General features: G+C 37.7%; 1 protein-coding gene across 1 annotated transcript in view; it reads left to right on the forward strand.

Moving 5' to 3' along the window:
* The window catches only part of DNAJC1 (DnaJ heat shock protein family (Hsp40) member C1), a 116,172-nt gene extending 100,944 nt beyond the window's left edge, over nucleotides 1–15,228 (forward strand). Inside the window, exons 10-12 of the mRNA XM_063324678.1 lie at nucleotides 12,872–12,920; nucleotides 13,417–13,901; nucleotides 15,006–15,228. Coding sequence (XP_063180748.1) covers nucleotides 12,872–12,920; nucleotides 13,417–13,901; nucleotides 15,006–15,074 — 603 coding nt within the window. The 3' untranslated portion in view covers nucleotides 15,075–15,228. The remainder of the gene's footprint in view (nucleotides 1–12,871; nucleotides 12,921–13,416; nucleotides 13,902–15,005) is intronic.
* The last annotated feature ends 2,617 nt before the right edge of the window (nucleotides 15,229–17,845 follow it).

Genomic DNA, 17,845 nt, shown 5'->3' on the forward strand with positions numbered 1-17,845 from the left:
ACAGCTGTAACTGATCAGCTGGGTGGGGGATTCTGGTGCTTGCAGACTTGAGCTACCGTAACCCAATAACAGAAAAACAATGCACTTCGAGTTTTGTAGCAACCTCCTTTCACTGCTAAGCGAATGCTTGTGTGACTTGGTTAAAGATTACGTTTCTGTTTCAAGCCAGTCCTTAAAAAATGTAGATGAGCTAATGGTGTTTAGACAGGTGGTTTCCATTAATTAAGCTGAAATATCTTTGCAAACTTTAAAACGAGTTATACATATGATACTGTTTCAGTCCCCTTTTCTGGATTATAGCGTGGTTAATAATGATACTGTGTAAAATGATTAACATCCTTGTTAATTCATATTTTATAGTATTGTACCAGATATCAAAGAAAGCTTGTACTTACGGTTTTTAAGTGTTATGGTCTTAAAACCCTTAGGGGCTAGGCTGTAAAAGACTTTTCCTTTTCAAGCAGTAGATCACCAGAACATGATGTAGTGTCTGCTGAGGACCATTTGAAAGCCTTTTCAGCTGACCCTATTTTATAGGCTCTGGAGGGGTTAATGAGAATAATGTTTAAATCTGTTGATGTACATTTTGAGATTAGATGGTCTTTATTTATTATATTTCAGGAATTATATTAAATAATGAGAAACAAACCCTCTGGCTAAAGTGAAATGTGACCCCTTATAGCCTTCTGGGTAATTTGCGTACTTAAGTGGTTTTTTTCCCTGTTGATATAATCACAAAAAGATATTTTTAGAAGTTATTTTTAAAGATTTAATGCATCGATACAGTTCTGTTACTCACATATACTAGAAAGTAAGCCATTTGCATTCTTACCATTTTAGAACAACACATTATTTGCAAATAAGTGGATGTAAACAAGAAGTTACTAACCTGCTAAGCAAATGAAACTGTCCTTGTTTATTCTGTTCAGTGTTGTTTGTCATAATCCTGATGTATTCATACTACTGAAGTGGAGGGACTTTATTAAAAAGAGGCTACATTTTACTGAGCAGATATTAATAGCAAAAATATTTCACATGGCTTGGTAGTATGCAGTGTCCATGGGAAAGATCTTTTGGAGAAAATGATTAATTTGCTTGTTACTGATCATACAAACATGCGGAATGCTTCCACATATACCCATCACAAAACTAACGCTATCTTAACGCTGCCTTTTGCACCCATTTTCTGCTTTATTCCTTGAAGCAGGTGTAAAAACATTGCTTATTAAGAATCCTTTGCATAGTATATTGGGCCACCATACTTGCCTACATCCGGTACTGGAAGGAAAAAATGAAGCTTGTTTGCTTCTTCCCTTAGCAAGAAGTCCTGAGCAACATGCTCTTGGATGTTGGAATTGGACAGAGAGTGGATTGGACAGAGAAATGAAAAAAAGGCATATATTCTAAGAGCTGTCACTTTCTTGTATGAAAAAAGGAATTTTCAGGGATGTTTATGTGTAGAGAAAGTTCTGAGTGTAATCCTTTTTACTTCAATGACTTCCAAGAATGTGATTTAATGTATATGTTTTCCACACGAGTTTTTGCTTCTCCAAAAATTTCCCACTGCTGATAATGCTAGGTCATCTTTCCTGACACAGGCGGCTTATTAGAGTTTCTGCTACTTTTATCATTGCATGCACAGAGTTACACTGGTTAGGTTTTAAAAGGAAACACTTAAGCTAAAGCTTCCTGGAAACTTCACTGAATCTCAAAACTGTTATTGCATCAGCATCAGGAATGTTGAAACTGAGAACTACTTCAGATATATCTATTCAGCTATTGAACAAGATGTATAGCATATCCTTTGTATTTGTTGAAGGTGACATAGAATAGCATCTAAATTTACAGCAAGGATTCTTATTTTACTTGGGGATCAGCATAGTTGAATAAGAAATGTTACGCTAAAGCTGCAGGAAAAACTTGTCGTTTTGTTCAACTTTGTGCACAGAAAAAGAGGTGTTTGCATTGCAGGCAGGGTTCGCCACCCAAACAACTGGTCCCTGTTTCCACTGGGAGGAGTGCAGGAGGATAAGTTTTGGTGTATGAGGTGCCGTTTTGAAATAGCTTGTGTAGCAGTTTGGGAATCCCTTGCTTTAACTTTAGTCAAGCCAGAGATAGTTTGAAGTGTCTGTTATCTGGCAAATGCACTAGATATTAAAAAACAAAAACATTGAAGGGTAAATTTGAATATTTTTTTCCAACATTTTCTGTGACAGCAAATACTTCTTAAAAACTTGAGACCACTTGCTGCTTGCTTCTTCTCCTGTAAAGTACCAAAAGCAGTAAGGCTTGGTTTTCCTTTCACAGCTAGAGAACTATAGTAGAAAAGATTGACAAGGTACGATGTGCTTGTTTCCATGTGACTTTAAGCGTTCAAGCCCTTCTTAATAGTAGGTTAGCTAAATAGCTGTTAGTAAAAACAGTTCAGAATAATCCAGTCCAAAATGATCTCTCTGTTGTTGCTTCTGTCTCAAAGCCTTCTTCCTCAGCAAAAAAAAAAGCTTAGAAAAATATTTCAATACTTTTTGAAGAATAAGCTGAAACAATTCATATATAGCAGAAGAGCATCAGTGAAATTCACTCCCTCTAATCACCCCAAAAAATTTCCATTTTAATTTGTCTTTAACTTCTTCCTTCTTTTTATAGTTCTACATCAAACTATATTCATTTCCACTGGCAGTTTTTAAGCAGGATGAAGTGACTTGAGAAGAGTGTTCTTGGCTTTTGTGAACTTTTCAGCTTTATGGTGTTGTTTTAACTTAGTTTTGTGAGTTCATTTGTTTTGGAGGTTTTTTTAATATTTTTATGAATTTTCATCCTGGCATTATGTTAATGAGTTTTCGAACAGTAAGAAGCCAAGTTTCTCATGCTTGGAGCTTTAATACTGCTTTTTCTCATATGAAGAAGGCCCAAAAAGTTTGTGTCCCCAGAGAGATTTATTCAGCTTGGAAAAATCTTCCTTGATTTTGCTAGAACATGACTTTGATACGCCAGAACCTGGTGAGCACATGTAAATCTTAGAAAGCCAAGAGGAACTGAAAGTATATTGGAAGATTAGTAGAATTCAGAAAGGTCAGGACAAATTAGAAAAATTAGATGCAAAAAATAAGGTGAAATTAAAAAGACAGTATATGCAAGGCCACACAGCAAAATGCTGATCAGGTTCACAAATAAAAGATGCCAACCAACTGGGTAGGGGTAGCTTAAAAAGCAGGAGGAATGTGGAGATAATGAGCTAGACACAAGTCAACAAATAGTGAGCTGTTACGAAAAAGGCAAGCGTCTTCCTGAGAATATACCAACAGGGGGATGGTAAACCTGCATCTACATCCTGAGTTTGTGCCTGGTTTTCAGTACTGCACTCAAACACGCGATTCAATATAAAGAGTCCAGATGAGAATAAAGAGAATAATAGGTCTCTAAAGTGTTACCGACAAGGAAAGATTGTAAAGGAATTCATGTTGTTGAAGTGAAAGAAAATATGAACTGAGAATGTAAGTATTCAACTACATAAAAGGAGAGCTGTAAAGAGGAATGCATCGCTTTTATAAGGCAAAAAGTAATTACCCCAAATTTTATCACAGGCTGCAGAGTTAGGCATCGAGGGGCAAAGAATTACAATGGAGATGATAAAGCTGTGGAATAAGCTGCTGTGAAGTCTCCACGTTTGTGGGCCTTTAAGAACAGGTTAGACGACATCTGGGAGAAACAACATCAATGTAGTGATTCTGCCTGAGGTTAGTCCTTCTCTTCATATGGTCTGTGATTAGACTAGCAAGTGCAAGCTATCTGGGAGGAAAGGGAGAGGAAACAAAACCGTCCCTACAATTGGAAGCACGTGTGAACCCATTTTAAAAAATGTAAAATTAAAGCCAGATAGTCACCGTAGTTGGTTAGTAATCACTGCCTGTGCCTTAGCTTGACTGTTCTTAAATTCAGTAGTTCCTAACAAACTGTTCTTACAGGTGTGGTTTTTTTCTACTAATATTCAAATTGGGGGTTGTATACATTCAGGTTTGTCATTTGTGTTATTTCCCAAAATACTGCACAAATATGGATTACTATAAGGCCCGTTATATGGTTACGTCTACTAGATTTGCCGTCCAAACAGGTACATCCACACGATGTGAGTGACATGCAGGCCAATGGAAAAATGTCAGCCAAAATCCAACAATAAACAGCTTTCTCCATGCTGTAGTGCCCCTGAGCTCATTCAGCTCTACTGTTTCTATTTGTGCTGCCTCATGTGATACCAGCATAAATATCTTTGCAACATATTCCTATGCTTTTCAGCTCAGAGCTAGGTTAAGCTTCCAACCGTGGTGCAGACATACTGAAAGAAGGCTTATCCTTTAACTTTTGTCATGTTAAATATAGAATATGTTTATCGTGTCTCTCTTCAGGAAGACATCTTCTAACAGCCAATGAATAATCAAGCCAAAATAGAGGAGGTTAAGTTGTGCTCATTTTATCAGTATGTTCAATTATTTAAATTGCTAATTGTCATTTTAATATGTGCATATTGGGAATTTAGCAATCTTTTCCCATAAAGATGATTTTCAACTGGCTTAGTATAATGAAATCTTATTGCTTTCACAACCGAAAGCTTCTACAGCTTTTTAAGTCACTTTTATTGCAATTGGCTGGTGTTATAAATTAGATTTTCGAGTATTTTGATTATGAAGGGGAAATGGAGTTCAGTTGACTCTAATCAAGGTTCCTGCCTGCTGACCTGGTTACCTGTGCCACTGCTCTCTGTCATCCTCTAAACATCTGTTCTTTGACCCATTTTCCTTGCTGAATTTGTTGCTCCAGGGTTAGTTCTCATTCCTGTCCTCCGATACTTAAGGAAATAATTGACCTTTTAAAACAAAATAAAAAAGTTGTGCTTGAATTTCCTATGCACTGTGAACACCCTATAACTTAGTATAAATAGTGAATGGAATGGTGTTTCAAGACTACTATTTCTGAAAAAATTATATTGTTTGATTTGACAAATGCTAAGCCTTATGAAGATTTATAATGATTGTCAGCTTTTGCTGAATTCAAAAACTGAGAAAAAGCACTTACATGTGAAATTGTAGAAGTATATTGTACTTGACAATACCTACCCTTATAGATAAAGAGTTAAAAAAAAATATTTGCTGAAAGGCATAAATTAATTTCAGTAACTACAAAGGATGTTCAAATTGTAAAAATAACAGAGGAAGTAAAAGCTGTCTGGCATGCCAAACAGACTTTAATGTGATTATTAGGTACAGGTTTTTTAAATTAAAGGCAAAGAGATCTCAGATTTCATACTTGTGAAGTAATATCATTCACGTGTCTTACAGGATTTAAACTGATTCTGTTTGCTCCTGCAGTCACTAATCTCATGCATTTGTGTTCCAAAACCAGACTGATTGGGATTTGCTGCTTGTATAGAAAAACACTAAGGTAGACAGCAAAACAATAGACACGTGGATATATTTAAGCAGACATTCTGAATCATCACGAAACCCAAAAGCATAAGGTTTCGGGGGGTGCATATTTTGTGGTGTCTCTCGTATGTCCAAGCAACAGTTTCATCCTTTAAGTCTGACTGCGTGAGTTCATACTCATTGTACTTTATATGCCATTCTAAAATAATTTCATATTTTTGACAAATGCAAGCTCATTACCTTGCCAGCAAGAAAACATCTGGATGAGAAATGAGCCATATGTAAAAGTTCATGAATTTATTAGTTTTTTTGCTTCTGGGGATTAAGTGTTTTCCTAAGTCTGTTTTACTTTTCATTTTGTATACCATGTCTGTGTTAACTCAGTTATTGTGCGGATATTCTGAAACATTCACCCTTAGCAGCTTGCATATATTTATGTAATCAATACTTTTTCCAGTTGCTTATTGAAGTATAAAGACCTAGCTCTGGATTGAGGTCCAAAAGAGGTTATGAATATCTAAGATGGGATTTAGATTGTATGTAGGTCATGTAGATCCCTCAATCTGAGAGTGAAATCTTCAAAACACCTGTCTAATCCCACAGACACACCAGAAGGTCTCTGTTGATACTTGGAGGGGAGGAAAAGGTGGCTGCTGTTTACAATTCCCTCATTGCACAAAGTTTTATTCTGTGCAGTCCTACAGTTGCCCCTACAGTTTTTGCAGAATTGGGCAGCAAATACATCTTACACCCAAATGCAAAATGGATTGATTTCCTTCTCATAAAACATTCTTCTCACTTAAAGGAGAAAGTTTTTTACAGAAGGCAGCGGGAGACCAACTTTTAATTCAAACAGATGTTTGTGGGGTGGTCAAACCAGTGCTGCTGCAACTTTTCAGGGTGGCTTGAATTAATGTAATGTCCCATGTACATCTTGGTGAGCTGGGTTTGAATTCCATTGCAGAATTCAAATTTTCTGACTCTCAGGAAAGGTGATGCATTTTGCATCAACAGTCTCAAAGTAAGATGTCCAAGCAGTTGTTGCAATGAGCATTTGAGCTAAACTCCTCTCTTATGTGAGTACCAACAGTATTGACTGAAGACTCTCAAACGTGGATTTTAACTGACAAAAAAAAAAAAAAAAAAAAAAAAAAAAAAAAGAAAGCCCAGTATGAAGTCTCCAGCATCATGACTATTCTAGTTGCTGAGTTCTTCCTCTTTCTGTGGCCTGGAAAAAAGGAGTAATTCTTCTGATGCTTTAAATTAACTACTTGGGCACTTAAACTAGAGAGATGCTGGTATTCTACATCTGGTGATATAGGCTAGGTTTGCCTTTTTTGCAGGCCACATCTTAAATTGCCTCATAATTAAACTCACAGTTGAGGGAATTTCTGTTGAGGTAGCTACCTCTTCTCCATCTGCTGTGGGCTAAGTTCAGAATCACACAGGGCTTCAAAGTCCATAACCATAAGAAAAACAGTGCCGTTGCTGGCTGCGTCTGGTTGGTCTGAGCAAATGCAGTGAAATTCATAACATAGTTCTTTCAAGGATAAAAGCATGTTGTCCTTAAAATACTCATTTGCTATGTTAGCATTAAATCCAACATGTAATTTACACCATGGATAAAGACTAGTTATGTTACGTACTTTTGGGAATGTAACAATCTACTAAGCAAACTGTTATAAGCAGTGCCAAAACAAAGGTACATCATCTGATCTGAAATATTTCATTTCAAGAGATCTGGCAAGTTGCAAATTAGGGCACTTGCAGAAATGGAGTATGATTCGGCTTGATGCTTCAGTATTTGAAGTTTTGCCAATCTGTAAAAACCTGAAGATAATTTTAGCAGCCCTTTTAGTGTATGTAAGGGAAGGCAGTTGATAAAGCAACAAATTTTGAGTCTGTCACATGAAGATAAAGAAATGGGTTGTTATTGTTGTCTGACTTGGGTCAAACAGTCCTTGATACAATTGTGGTTGCTATGATAAAGCTATTTAGAGCTAGACTGGAAGAACAACTCAGTGCAGCAGGTGGTATTTTCGTTATAAGGGGAGAACTTCAAATGTGGCAATTTATTCTGTGCTCTTCTGGAAGGTTAGATCTGCAAAACCCTACTACTTTGACAAAGACAGGAAGGCATTAAAATCCTTCTGTATCTGTCTTTCCTTTATCAGAAAAATGTGATCATAACTCAGATTAGCCCCAAAGAGTCAAGAAATTTCTCATTGCTGCGTATTAGCCTCAACTACTCACAGGCTGTCTCCACATTGGTTTTTTTTTTTCTCCATAATTCCACAGATCTTGGTGTTTTTGCAGGACATAGCTAGATGGATACAGGAAGGTAACAACTGGGTGAACAGAGCACTGCTGCTGGGACAGCAAATTTCTGACAGTTGATGGTGAGAAGTTGTCAGCTTTAGCAAATATTTAGAGAACTCCTGCTCAGGAAGATGCTAAGAATAGTAAAAAATTTTATCAGAAGCTCCAGTTTTCAGTAGCACAGTAACCTCATCCTTCCTTGCAAGAAGGTTATATACACTTGGGAAGCCGAGAGACAAGGGTTATTTCTTCCTCTACAAACCCCACATTATTTTCTCAGAATGTTGTCAGAACCTGAGAGATTTGTACTTTTGTAAGTATCTGGTGTAACCCTAATAGAAATCCTATTCAGAGAAGGAATCCTATTCAGAGAAGGAAGGTAGATTGTTGCCCACAGGATATTGCCAGGAGACAGCAAAATGGCAAAGGCTTGAAAGCCCCGTTGGTGTGTGCCCTGCGAAGCTGGGCTGGTCTTGGTGCCGGGAAGGGTCAACTGAAGTGATGGGCAGGTGGCTGCTGCTGTGGAAATGGGGAGTTGCCCTTCATCTTCTGCAAAAGGGCTGTTTCTCTCTGTTTAGCATCAGTGGGATCACTGTACCTGGTTTTACAGGGTTCTCCTTCCAGGTCTGTCACAGTTCCGTGCCTTTTTTATGCCTGCCTTCCCTGCAGGATGAAAAGCAGCCTCTCATTCACGTGACAGCAAAATTTCCTTTTGCTTGTGCTACTGAGAGTCTTTTAAGCTGACTCTAAATAATTTTTTTTTTCTCCTGTCCCATCTGAAAGAGGTGGCAGGTGTCTGGGATAACAAGAGATTGAACATCTGGATGGTCACAGTGAGGAATGTTTTTACTGCTAGGTGCCTTGTCGAGTAGTAGCTAGTCTTGTGATCTGGACTAATTGTCAGCCGTAGAGGAGGAAACCAGCTCTGCCTGGCTTTCATCGCATAAAATCATCCCACTAATCCCACTTGCTTTCAATAAAATCTTTTTGTAGCTGAAAAGCTATTGAAACTGAATTCAGAAGGGAGTTCCCAGAAGCAAACTGTTCCTGTGGCTTCTTTCTGTATGATGGTTTGATTCCTACTTCTACTTTGGTTGCTTGCATCCAACTTTTTCTCTTTTTTTCGTCATCTTGCTCTGTCTATGAAAATCTGTTTCACTGTGCATGTGATTACCTGACTTTATTTGTGACTTCTGTTATCCCTGGGGACTACAGGGACGCCTAGGTTTTTTTGGGCATAGAAACAGCAACATTTAAAGTTGATTCCCATAAAATAATGGGAAAGGGAACAGACACAGTGTGTCTGTTCAGTAGTACAAACACTTGCAGGAATATGAGATCTGCCCTCTTCTGTTTTAAATCAATTTCACAGTCTTGATCCTTATTATTGAAGGTGTCCCCAGACCCAGAGTTTCTTAAGGGCTGTCTAATACTCTGGTGAAAGCCGTTGTCAGTAACAGCAGGCTTTTAGCACAACTTTTCACAGTCATGATAAAAACTCATAATTTAGTATACGTTAAAACTGCAATTTCAAAGCATTATGCAGGAACAATCAGCAATAATAACTAGAAGAGTAATTCTCAACTGCTTCATACTTTGAATAACAGTATTTCCAAGTACGTTGTCTGTTACCTAATGAAAAAGTAGTAATAGAAGCGAGTTATGATAAGAAATTGAGTAGAGAAAGCAATGGAGCAACTTAAGTTGCATTTTTTTTTTTAAAAATCACTGTTAAGAACTAGCTAAGTAGATAACACTACTCACCACTGGAGATGAAACTTAAATTTATTTTAAGGATGTCGGAAAGTATGGAGGAACTGGCAACAGAAGAGTCTGCAAATTTGAGTGGCAAGAGCAAATATTAAACTCAAACAGATCAAATTGAAATACGATTTCATATGTTCCATAGGTTGGATTCTTAATAATCCTTAGTAGTTTAATACTGACATGTTATGATTCTTGCCCTGTGTCAGCATCTTTAATAGCAATGACAGTTGAAGCTGATGGACAAATAAATCTTAAGTCTAAATAAGTGATACCTGAACTCCAAATGAAAAGAGCTGGAGTAAACATGAACTGTACATAGCACCGGGTAAAGGACTTGCAAAATCATCCGTATGAAGAAGAAAGCTGACCGAAAAAAAGAGAATAAAAGGCAAATAATCTTCTCATGTAACCTGTGAATGATAGTAAAGCTGCGAGTAAGAAGTGTGATGAGTTGTCAAATTTATGTCAACTGAAGGTACTTGTTTAGTGTTTGAAATTGTAGATTTTCAGTATCTAAACCATACAGGCAGTTGTTATTTCCAGCTTACCTGGTGAATGTTCAAATTGAAACTCCATCAAAATATGGACAGATAGAATGCCTTCAAAAGAGGAAATAGTAGATGTGATAAATGAAGTAACTTTCTACAAATGCTACATCTGGGTCACCAAGTTATTATGGCTGAAGTTATTAAAAATAAGATAACCTATGGCAAAACTGTTACTTCTGAATTCTTTAGGGGAAACTCATGGAGGAAATGTGAAATGCCAGTAGGATCTAGGAATAAACCAAAATCCTTTGCTGTTCTAGTGGAGAAGGCAGGTTTAGATGCTAGTTCGATTAGATGTAATATGCAGCAAAATTTATATCTATTCCGGGATACCTACACTAACCTAATTTGGGAAGGTCTGTCTTGTAAAGGAAACTTCAGTCCACCTTACTGATTCGCACCACTTCAAATGCAAAGTTTATGTTGCATGTGTAGTCTCAGTTTGAAAGATAAGATGATAATTGCCAACCTCTGGAAACATCAGAGGTTCACCATGGAGAACACCAAACATTGGCATTGAGGTGGCAGCTTGGAATACCTGTCTCTGTCTTTGCTTGCAGTTTATGCTGCTCTATTTTGTTCAAGGAATCTTTTCTTCTCTCTTTTTCCTGCCTCCTTGGCCTTATGAGTAGGCTGTAAATCTTTGAAAGAAGTACTTAAAAATAGAAAAATGGTTTAGAAACAGTTTTCTGGAACACATGAACATGGATAATGCCTTCTTATAACTGCAGTGAATCCACTGCATCATTGCAGTAAGCTCTGAAGGATCAGCTACTTGTTTGCATGACAAGTTCTTCTCACTCTTTTCAAAATAATCTATTATCATCCAGTTTATATAACATAATTTCTACTTAATAGATGGATAGCAGAGCACCACTAAGGATCCGTTCTGTTCAGCAGTTAAGAGTGAATTCCCCTCCGCTCAGTCTGTTGAAGCATTGGCCCTATAGAGACACTCTGCTAATAACAAAAATGGAACATGAACATTTTAACTTGGATTATTTTAGACTATAAACTCTTCAAAGAAGACAATTTCTATTAGTGGAACACCTGTTTCAAGGAGGATCCATCCTGTTGTTTCAAAATCAGGATCATGCAAATCACAGACAGAACTGTTAGTGCTGCTTGAAATTATCTGTTCATATATTAGTATTCTGAGATTTCTCTTTGAACAATTAAAACTTTATCATACTGCAACAGTAGAAACTGCAGTTTTCCTATGCCAGATGTCTACATCTGGGTAAAGGTTTTGGTTAATTAGAGTTGGGATTTTTTTGTTCATGGAGTTTTCATCTAAACTTAATCATCCCAGAAAATGAGGCTTAATTTGTAGGGAAAATAGACCACTTTGCCTTGTTAAGTCTTGCTGTCATTTCGTTAAGGAGATGCACTTGCCTGTTTTTAAAGCAAAGTCCTGCAATTTCATGGGTGAAAGGGTGAGTGGGAGGAACCGAACAGACTAGACTAGAAGCAGACAGTACCAAAGTATTTTAACTATTGAAGTACTCACTTATGAATCTTGTCATGGAACAAAAATCCTGAATCTTTATATTTTCTTCTTCTTCTTTCAGCAAATAGCTGTATAACCCCCTGGCTGCTCTATATAGAGGATAATTGTTAGCATTAGCTAAAACAGCAGAGGTCTGTGCTGTGGCTCTGAAGGTCTTAATGACTCATATTGTGGGTAAATATGATCCCACGTGGAGGAATTTTTGACTTTGTAGGTGATGTGGTTTTTTTATTTTTGCCCTGGGCGGCACACTGGCAAGTGCCTTACACTGAACGGATGCTAATATCTGAAATCCCAGGTTCCAACAGCAGGAAACACAGAATGCCCGTCCCAGGTAGTACCGGTTCTGATTCCCTGTGTTGCCTGTTTACATTTTAAGTTTTGTTTGCATGGCTCAGGCTACTTGATTTCAATTTCCAGCTTTTTCACAAAGACCTCATATTCAAAAAAACTGAAGTTGAAATCTGGTATTCATAAAATAATTTCTGTAATTAAAAAGTGTGTATATTTCTTTGTGTGCTACATTTTGAGATGCTTTTATGTGGCACTTGAATTTTGGACTCTGGATCATTTGATATAACACAGATGCTAAGTGATTAAAAGGATCTTAATTTTAAATGAAGCCTGTCTTCTGTGTTATCTATAGCAGGGTCTAGAAATTTGGGATGGGGAAGCCCCTTGTTCTGGGTGGGGAGAAAGCCTTGTTTGTTTCCCTCCACCAGATTTAGCATTTTCATTTTTACTTAAGTTACTTTTCTCCTAGGACACAGATTTTGGTATCCACGGAGAGGTTGAAGCCGGCAGCTCTCCATCTTTTGGATTCTCAGTAATAAACAGGACTGCAGGCCTGTCTGTTAGTGTGCTTCATCATCCGGACCTACATGGGTTATTTCATTCTTTTGTTCAGTATTGAGAAACTAATATATAGAAGATAACTCACTTGTTTCCTTTTCCCCCCTCTCCTTGTGGTATTTTTAGGTTTAGAGAACTGGGACTTAACAATGAAAGAAAAATAAAATTTTACTATCAACTGTGACGTACTGTGATGATAGTAATAGAAATGTGTAGCATTGCTTACTTTATTTTAATAAGCTAGGAATGTTTTAGAAAGCAAAAAGTCTAGGAAGTTACTTTTTGCCAGTTTGGGATCCATATGTGAACAAAGCCAGCAGAACACCATCAGCCTTGCCATATTTAATGTATGTTCAATGTTGGTATTTTGCAGGAAGTTGCTAATGAATTATTCAATAGCCTCAATAACGTAATTTTTTTAACAGTCCTTTTTTGTTGTTGTTGTTTTCATGCAGGTTACCATGAAAGCCAAACAACTGAAGGATTCTGTTATGTATACACCAGGTGTGTGCTGCTGGGTCCTCACTGATGCTTATAGAAAGCGGTATATTTGGATTATAGCTTTGCAAACACGGTGCGTGCTGTGCCTTTCAGGGTAGGCTTTGCAAAGAGAATTTTGCAACCTTGCCTTGCTTTGAGCAAAGAGAACCGATGGGTATTCTGAGGGAATGTTTCCCTTCAGCTACATCCTCCCAGCCTTTCTTATTCGTTTTTTTTGTGGGTTTTGTTCGTTTGTTCAGGCTGTTCTGTTATGTTTGTTTATAGCAGTGTGGTAATTTACTGCTACTTCACATATACCAGATAAGCTCATATTTGTCAAAGTTCTTTGCTTCGTAACAAATACCTTGATTTCTCGATAAGCATTTTCCTTAAGCTCATAATCCAAAAGAGCTTTTTCTCCTCTATGCACTATTCTGGGTACCTTTTATTTGCGGGCTGTTCCCTGCTTGTTTGTGGTTTCTTCTATTTTTTAGAAGTGTAACAACCATACTTGTAACAGGTATCATTAGACTCTCCGAGCTTAAAACGCTGGCCCAGAATTCCAAGAATGTCAAAGTCAACGTGAATTTGCCAGACCACATAATCACCCAGCGAGAAAGGGAGGAGGAAGAGGAAGAGGAGGAAGAAGGGAACTACGATCATATCCCAGAGCAGATGGATGTCCAAATAGACCAAAAGGAGACCATTGTAAGTGAAACTAGACACCGCAAACGAAAAATTGTCAAAGCACCTGAAGTGACTGTACCAGCAACGAAAGAGGTACCAGAAGAGAAGGGCAGAGGAAGACGCCAGAAAGATTTTGATAACACAGAGCAGGAGGAAGAGAGTGATGATGAGAGCAGAAAAAGAGAGAAAAGCCGTGCCCCGGAAGAACTGTGGACTCAAAACCAACAGAAACTTCTTGAAATGGCCTTGCAGCAGTATCCAAAGGGAACGTCGGATCGCTGGGATAAAATAGCAAAATGTGTTCCTGGAAAAAGCAAGGTATGCGTAGTTTTGTTTGACCTATAGTATAAATTTGGGGGGAAACACATTTTCTACCGATTTATGACTACCTTAAGAACTGAGGGTCCATGCAGAAAGGTGAGGTCTTTACTTAGCCTATTGGTCCGGGTATAATCAACCTAAAGAGCGTTACTGCCATGTTTGTTGATTTTATTTAGTATATAGTTTCATTTAATTCCGTTTGTTTGATCTATTACAGAAAATGTTGGAATACCTCCTGTTTCATTTAAAATACCTACCTCTCCTCTGCCTTTCAGATCTTCAATTGCAGGACAAATTAGATTTTAAAACAAATTTTGATTCAAAGTTAGTAACCAAAAGCTGGTGAGCCGCGTTGCTTACACTTTTACAGTACCTTTCTCAACCCATCTCAATGAACAAACAAAATAAGTAATCCAGCTGCGTTAAACGCTCAGTAATCTATCTAATGTTCTTTTTGTAAGTATAATCTTTTTAAAATAGCGTTCATTGTCATTGATATAGTTTGTCTGTACTAGATTCCATAATAGTTGTGATTGATAGCTTAGTTTGCTTGCTTCAGTCATTGTAGCTGCAGAAAATCCTGATGTTATTTGTGCCAAACGCAGTGTGAGAGAGCAGGAAACGTGGGGGGGATTTGTGTAGGTCCCTGGCTCTGAAACGGTTCAATAGTATCTGGTGTCAGTAGGCGTTAGTGACTGTAAAGGCTTGTCTTAACCTATCTGCAGCGTGGCTCGTACCAGAATAACTGCTCTGAAATAGATTTTGCAATACAACTCTCTAATAATTGCATTTACAGCCATTGTCAAGAATGGGCAACTGCTTTTTTGAGTTTGTGTGCTCTTCAAAGAGAGAAATTATCCACTAAGAAACATAAATTACAAGTTCATTTATCTAATCCACTCTTCGCTAGATGTAGATTCTCCTTTTGTGCAACTTTAAAAAACAAACAAGCAAAAATCCACCACCAAAACCAAAAAAACTCCCCCCAAAACTCCACACAACCCCCAGAATCTCGCTCTTCTAGAATGAGGTAGCCTGTATAGAGTTAAAGCAATACTAAAGTATCAAACTTTTAATTAATGCTTTTGTTTTTCCTTTTAGGAGGAGTGTATAGCAAGATACAAGTTGCTTGTTGAACTGGTACAAAAGAAAAAAATGGCTAAAAGCTGAATGTTCTGAGCAGAAGAGATGTAGCTCCTCTTTGTCAAAATGGGGTTTTAAATCTCATACGCAGGAAACTGCATTTTTGTACCTCAGTATTTCTATACGTCATGTGCCTTAGTAAAATATCAATAAATCTTATACCATCTTACCTATTTTGTGTGTTGAAGAATGAAGGTGTGTTTTTGTGTTGGAGAGCTGCTTATGCAGATGCGTGATAACAAAGTTTTAGAAATTAGTGAACCTTCAGGAAAACCCACACTGATAATTGCATACTGGAACCGGTGGGTTACAGGTAATGAATATACAGAATATAAACAATTTTTAAATGTTGTTTTAAGAGAAAGAATTGATCTGCAACTGTTAAGCAAGGATGAGAGTATTGGAACTCTGCACTCAAAATATTTTTTTCTTTCTTGCAGCTGTAAATAGCAGACAATGTGCTTACAGGTGTGTCTGCTGCTACACGAAGTGCCTATTCATTCTAACAGTATTTGGAAATAAGCAGTATTTCTAATCGTAACTTCCACATACATTTATACGCACCTGCAATATAATTCGTTTTTTATGAACCCTGCAGACTAATACACTGTGCTGCTGTTTGGTAAAGTTGAAATGGGTAAGAACACTAAAGGCCCCTAATTAAGGTATGCAAGGCATATACTTCATGACTGGATTTTAAGTACAGAGTAGGACTTAAAAGCTAACATTATTGTGCTAAGACTTCTCATATCTGGGGGGTTTTGTATATGCTGGATTCAATATAGTTTGATTTTATATTTGAAGAATAGGTAATAAGGGTTATTCATGGCTTGCTATTTTGTTTTTCATAATTTTGGAAAAGTTTTACAAACCATAAAATGCTGGAGTAATGGGTACTTATTAGGCTGTAAATGATATCAATAAATCAGAGCGGTGATTATAGTCTTTTGCAAGAAACATTAAGGACTTTTCTAAAGAATTATTTACCACTTAAATTCTGATTTAATACCAGGATTCTAATAAGCTTTTGAGTTTTAGTTCAAAATTAAACTGAAAAAATCAGAGGACCATATATCTGAACTCAAAATTGGAGCTTAGTGGCCTGAAAATCTCCGTTAACTTTGTGCCATTTACACTCTCGATTTTCTCCAGTAATTGTTTGCCAATTGTGTTGCTTTTGACAGATCAGAACTGCACAAACTTCATCTCATTCCCATAAAACTTTAACGGAGAAGTAGTTAGGGAAGATGACAGTGTTCTGTATTTGTTCCTTACCAAGTGGAAGGTTTATGATTGGTTTTGGTCATATATGAAAAAGTAATTTCAGTTGGTAGAAATAAGGATACTGCGGAGTATTTAGTAGACAGAAAATAATGCATCTAAATTTTCTTTCACAGAGAACTTCACAGGTTGACTGCATTGGAAACTAAACATACCTAGAAGCTGTACTATGATCTGTGTGTGCTAATTAATGAAATAGTAATTCTGTGCTACTAATGCACCTATGAAGGAAGAGTGAGATGTCTTCAAGAGATACCAGGAAATCTTAACGTTAAAAAGGTATTAATCATCCAGAACGCTCTAAGATGACTATAGCTTCAATGCCAGATAGTTGAAATGGCTACAAAGAAAAGCTGGTAAAATGGTTGGGTGAATTGGTGAAAATTAACTTGGCAGAGCGTTGAGAGGGCTGGGGTAGAAGAACACGAGCGAACGGAGACGTATTTGTTCATGAAAAAAATAAACTGGTGGATGGAATATTTCTGCTCTAAGTAGTGAGGCTCTGAAACGGCCTTCTGCAAACAGGCAGAGAAGTGGAATATGAAGGGCAATGAATGGTAAAAGGGAGCTTGAGCAGTTTACTGTGGTGGCAGCTCTGGTTACGTGTAACTTGAGGGCTGGCCTCAGGGACCGTTCATTCTGGGGCATGTTCTTGCGTCCCTGTTCAGTTTCTTTGAATGGAAGATCCGATTCTCATCCCGGTTACGCTTAGCTGCTCCGGAAGGGTATTCTATGTTTGATTTTACTGTAAAAATATTTTCTTGTGAGTCATTTTTAAAATGAAGATCAGAATTTGAAATACTATGTTCTTACCCTAAGGCCTAGGGTATCTTTTTCAAAACGCACCACCAGCCTGTATACCTTCAAAAATGGAGTAAAGCTGTACCTTGGTGTGTCTCTTGGAGAGAACCTCTTTAATGGTCAGAGGATGAATCCCTCAGACGAGAGGGGGTGTGTTCAGTAAAAAGAAGGGCAAACAGGAATAATCAGCTGTACTGACAGTAGCTGCCAAGTAACTGGAGAAGTAGCAGATCTTCGAGAAGAGGATTTGTGTTTCACTATATTTGTGAATATATAGTGAATTTGTAATTCGCTATAATGCAATAAGCTGGTAATGTCTCACTGTTCAAAAAACAAACAAATCAACAAAACCAAGTCATGGGAGAGTACAGCCCCTGAGGGGAGGGGTTCCGCTCTGGGTTTACAAGTCTTCACCTGGAATGCTGTGCCTGTTTGGTGTCACGCTTCACAGAAGACGCAGACCCTGCAGAAGAGAGCAAAGAGAAAGATCCAGAGTCTACAAAGCCTGGTTTGCTGGGAGGGACAGAGGAATTGTTGGTGTTTGCTCTACACTAGAGAGGCAGAGAGAAATCTTCAAGTCTATAGGGGGGAGCTTTGCACTTGCGCCATCTCTGTGTCTCTGTGATGTAATTAATACAGAACTGTTACGTGTCTGTTGTGGCTATGAAGAATAAGAACGGGCTCACTTTGGAACGAGAAATAGTTTAGTTAGATAT

This window comes from Chroicocephalus ridibundus, chromosome 2 (genome assembly GCF_963924245.1).
Source record: "Chroicocephalus ridibundus chromosome 2, bChrRid1.1, whole genome shotgun sequence".
Classification (NCBI taxonomy): Eukaryota; Metazoa; Chordata; class Aves; order Charadriiformes; family Laridae; genus Chroicocephalus; species Chroicocephalus ridibundus.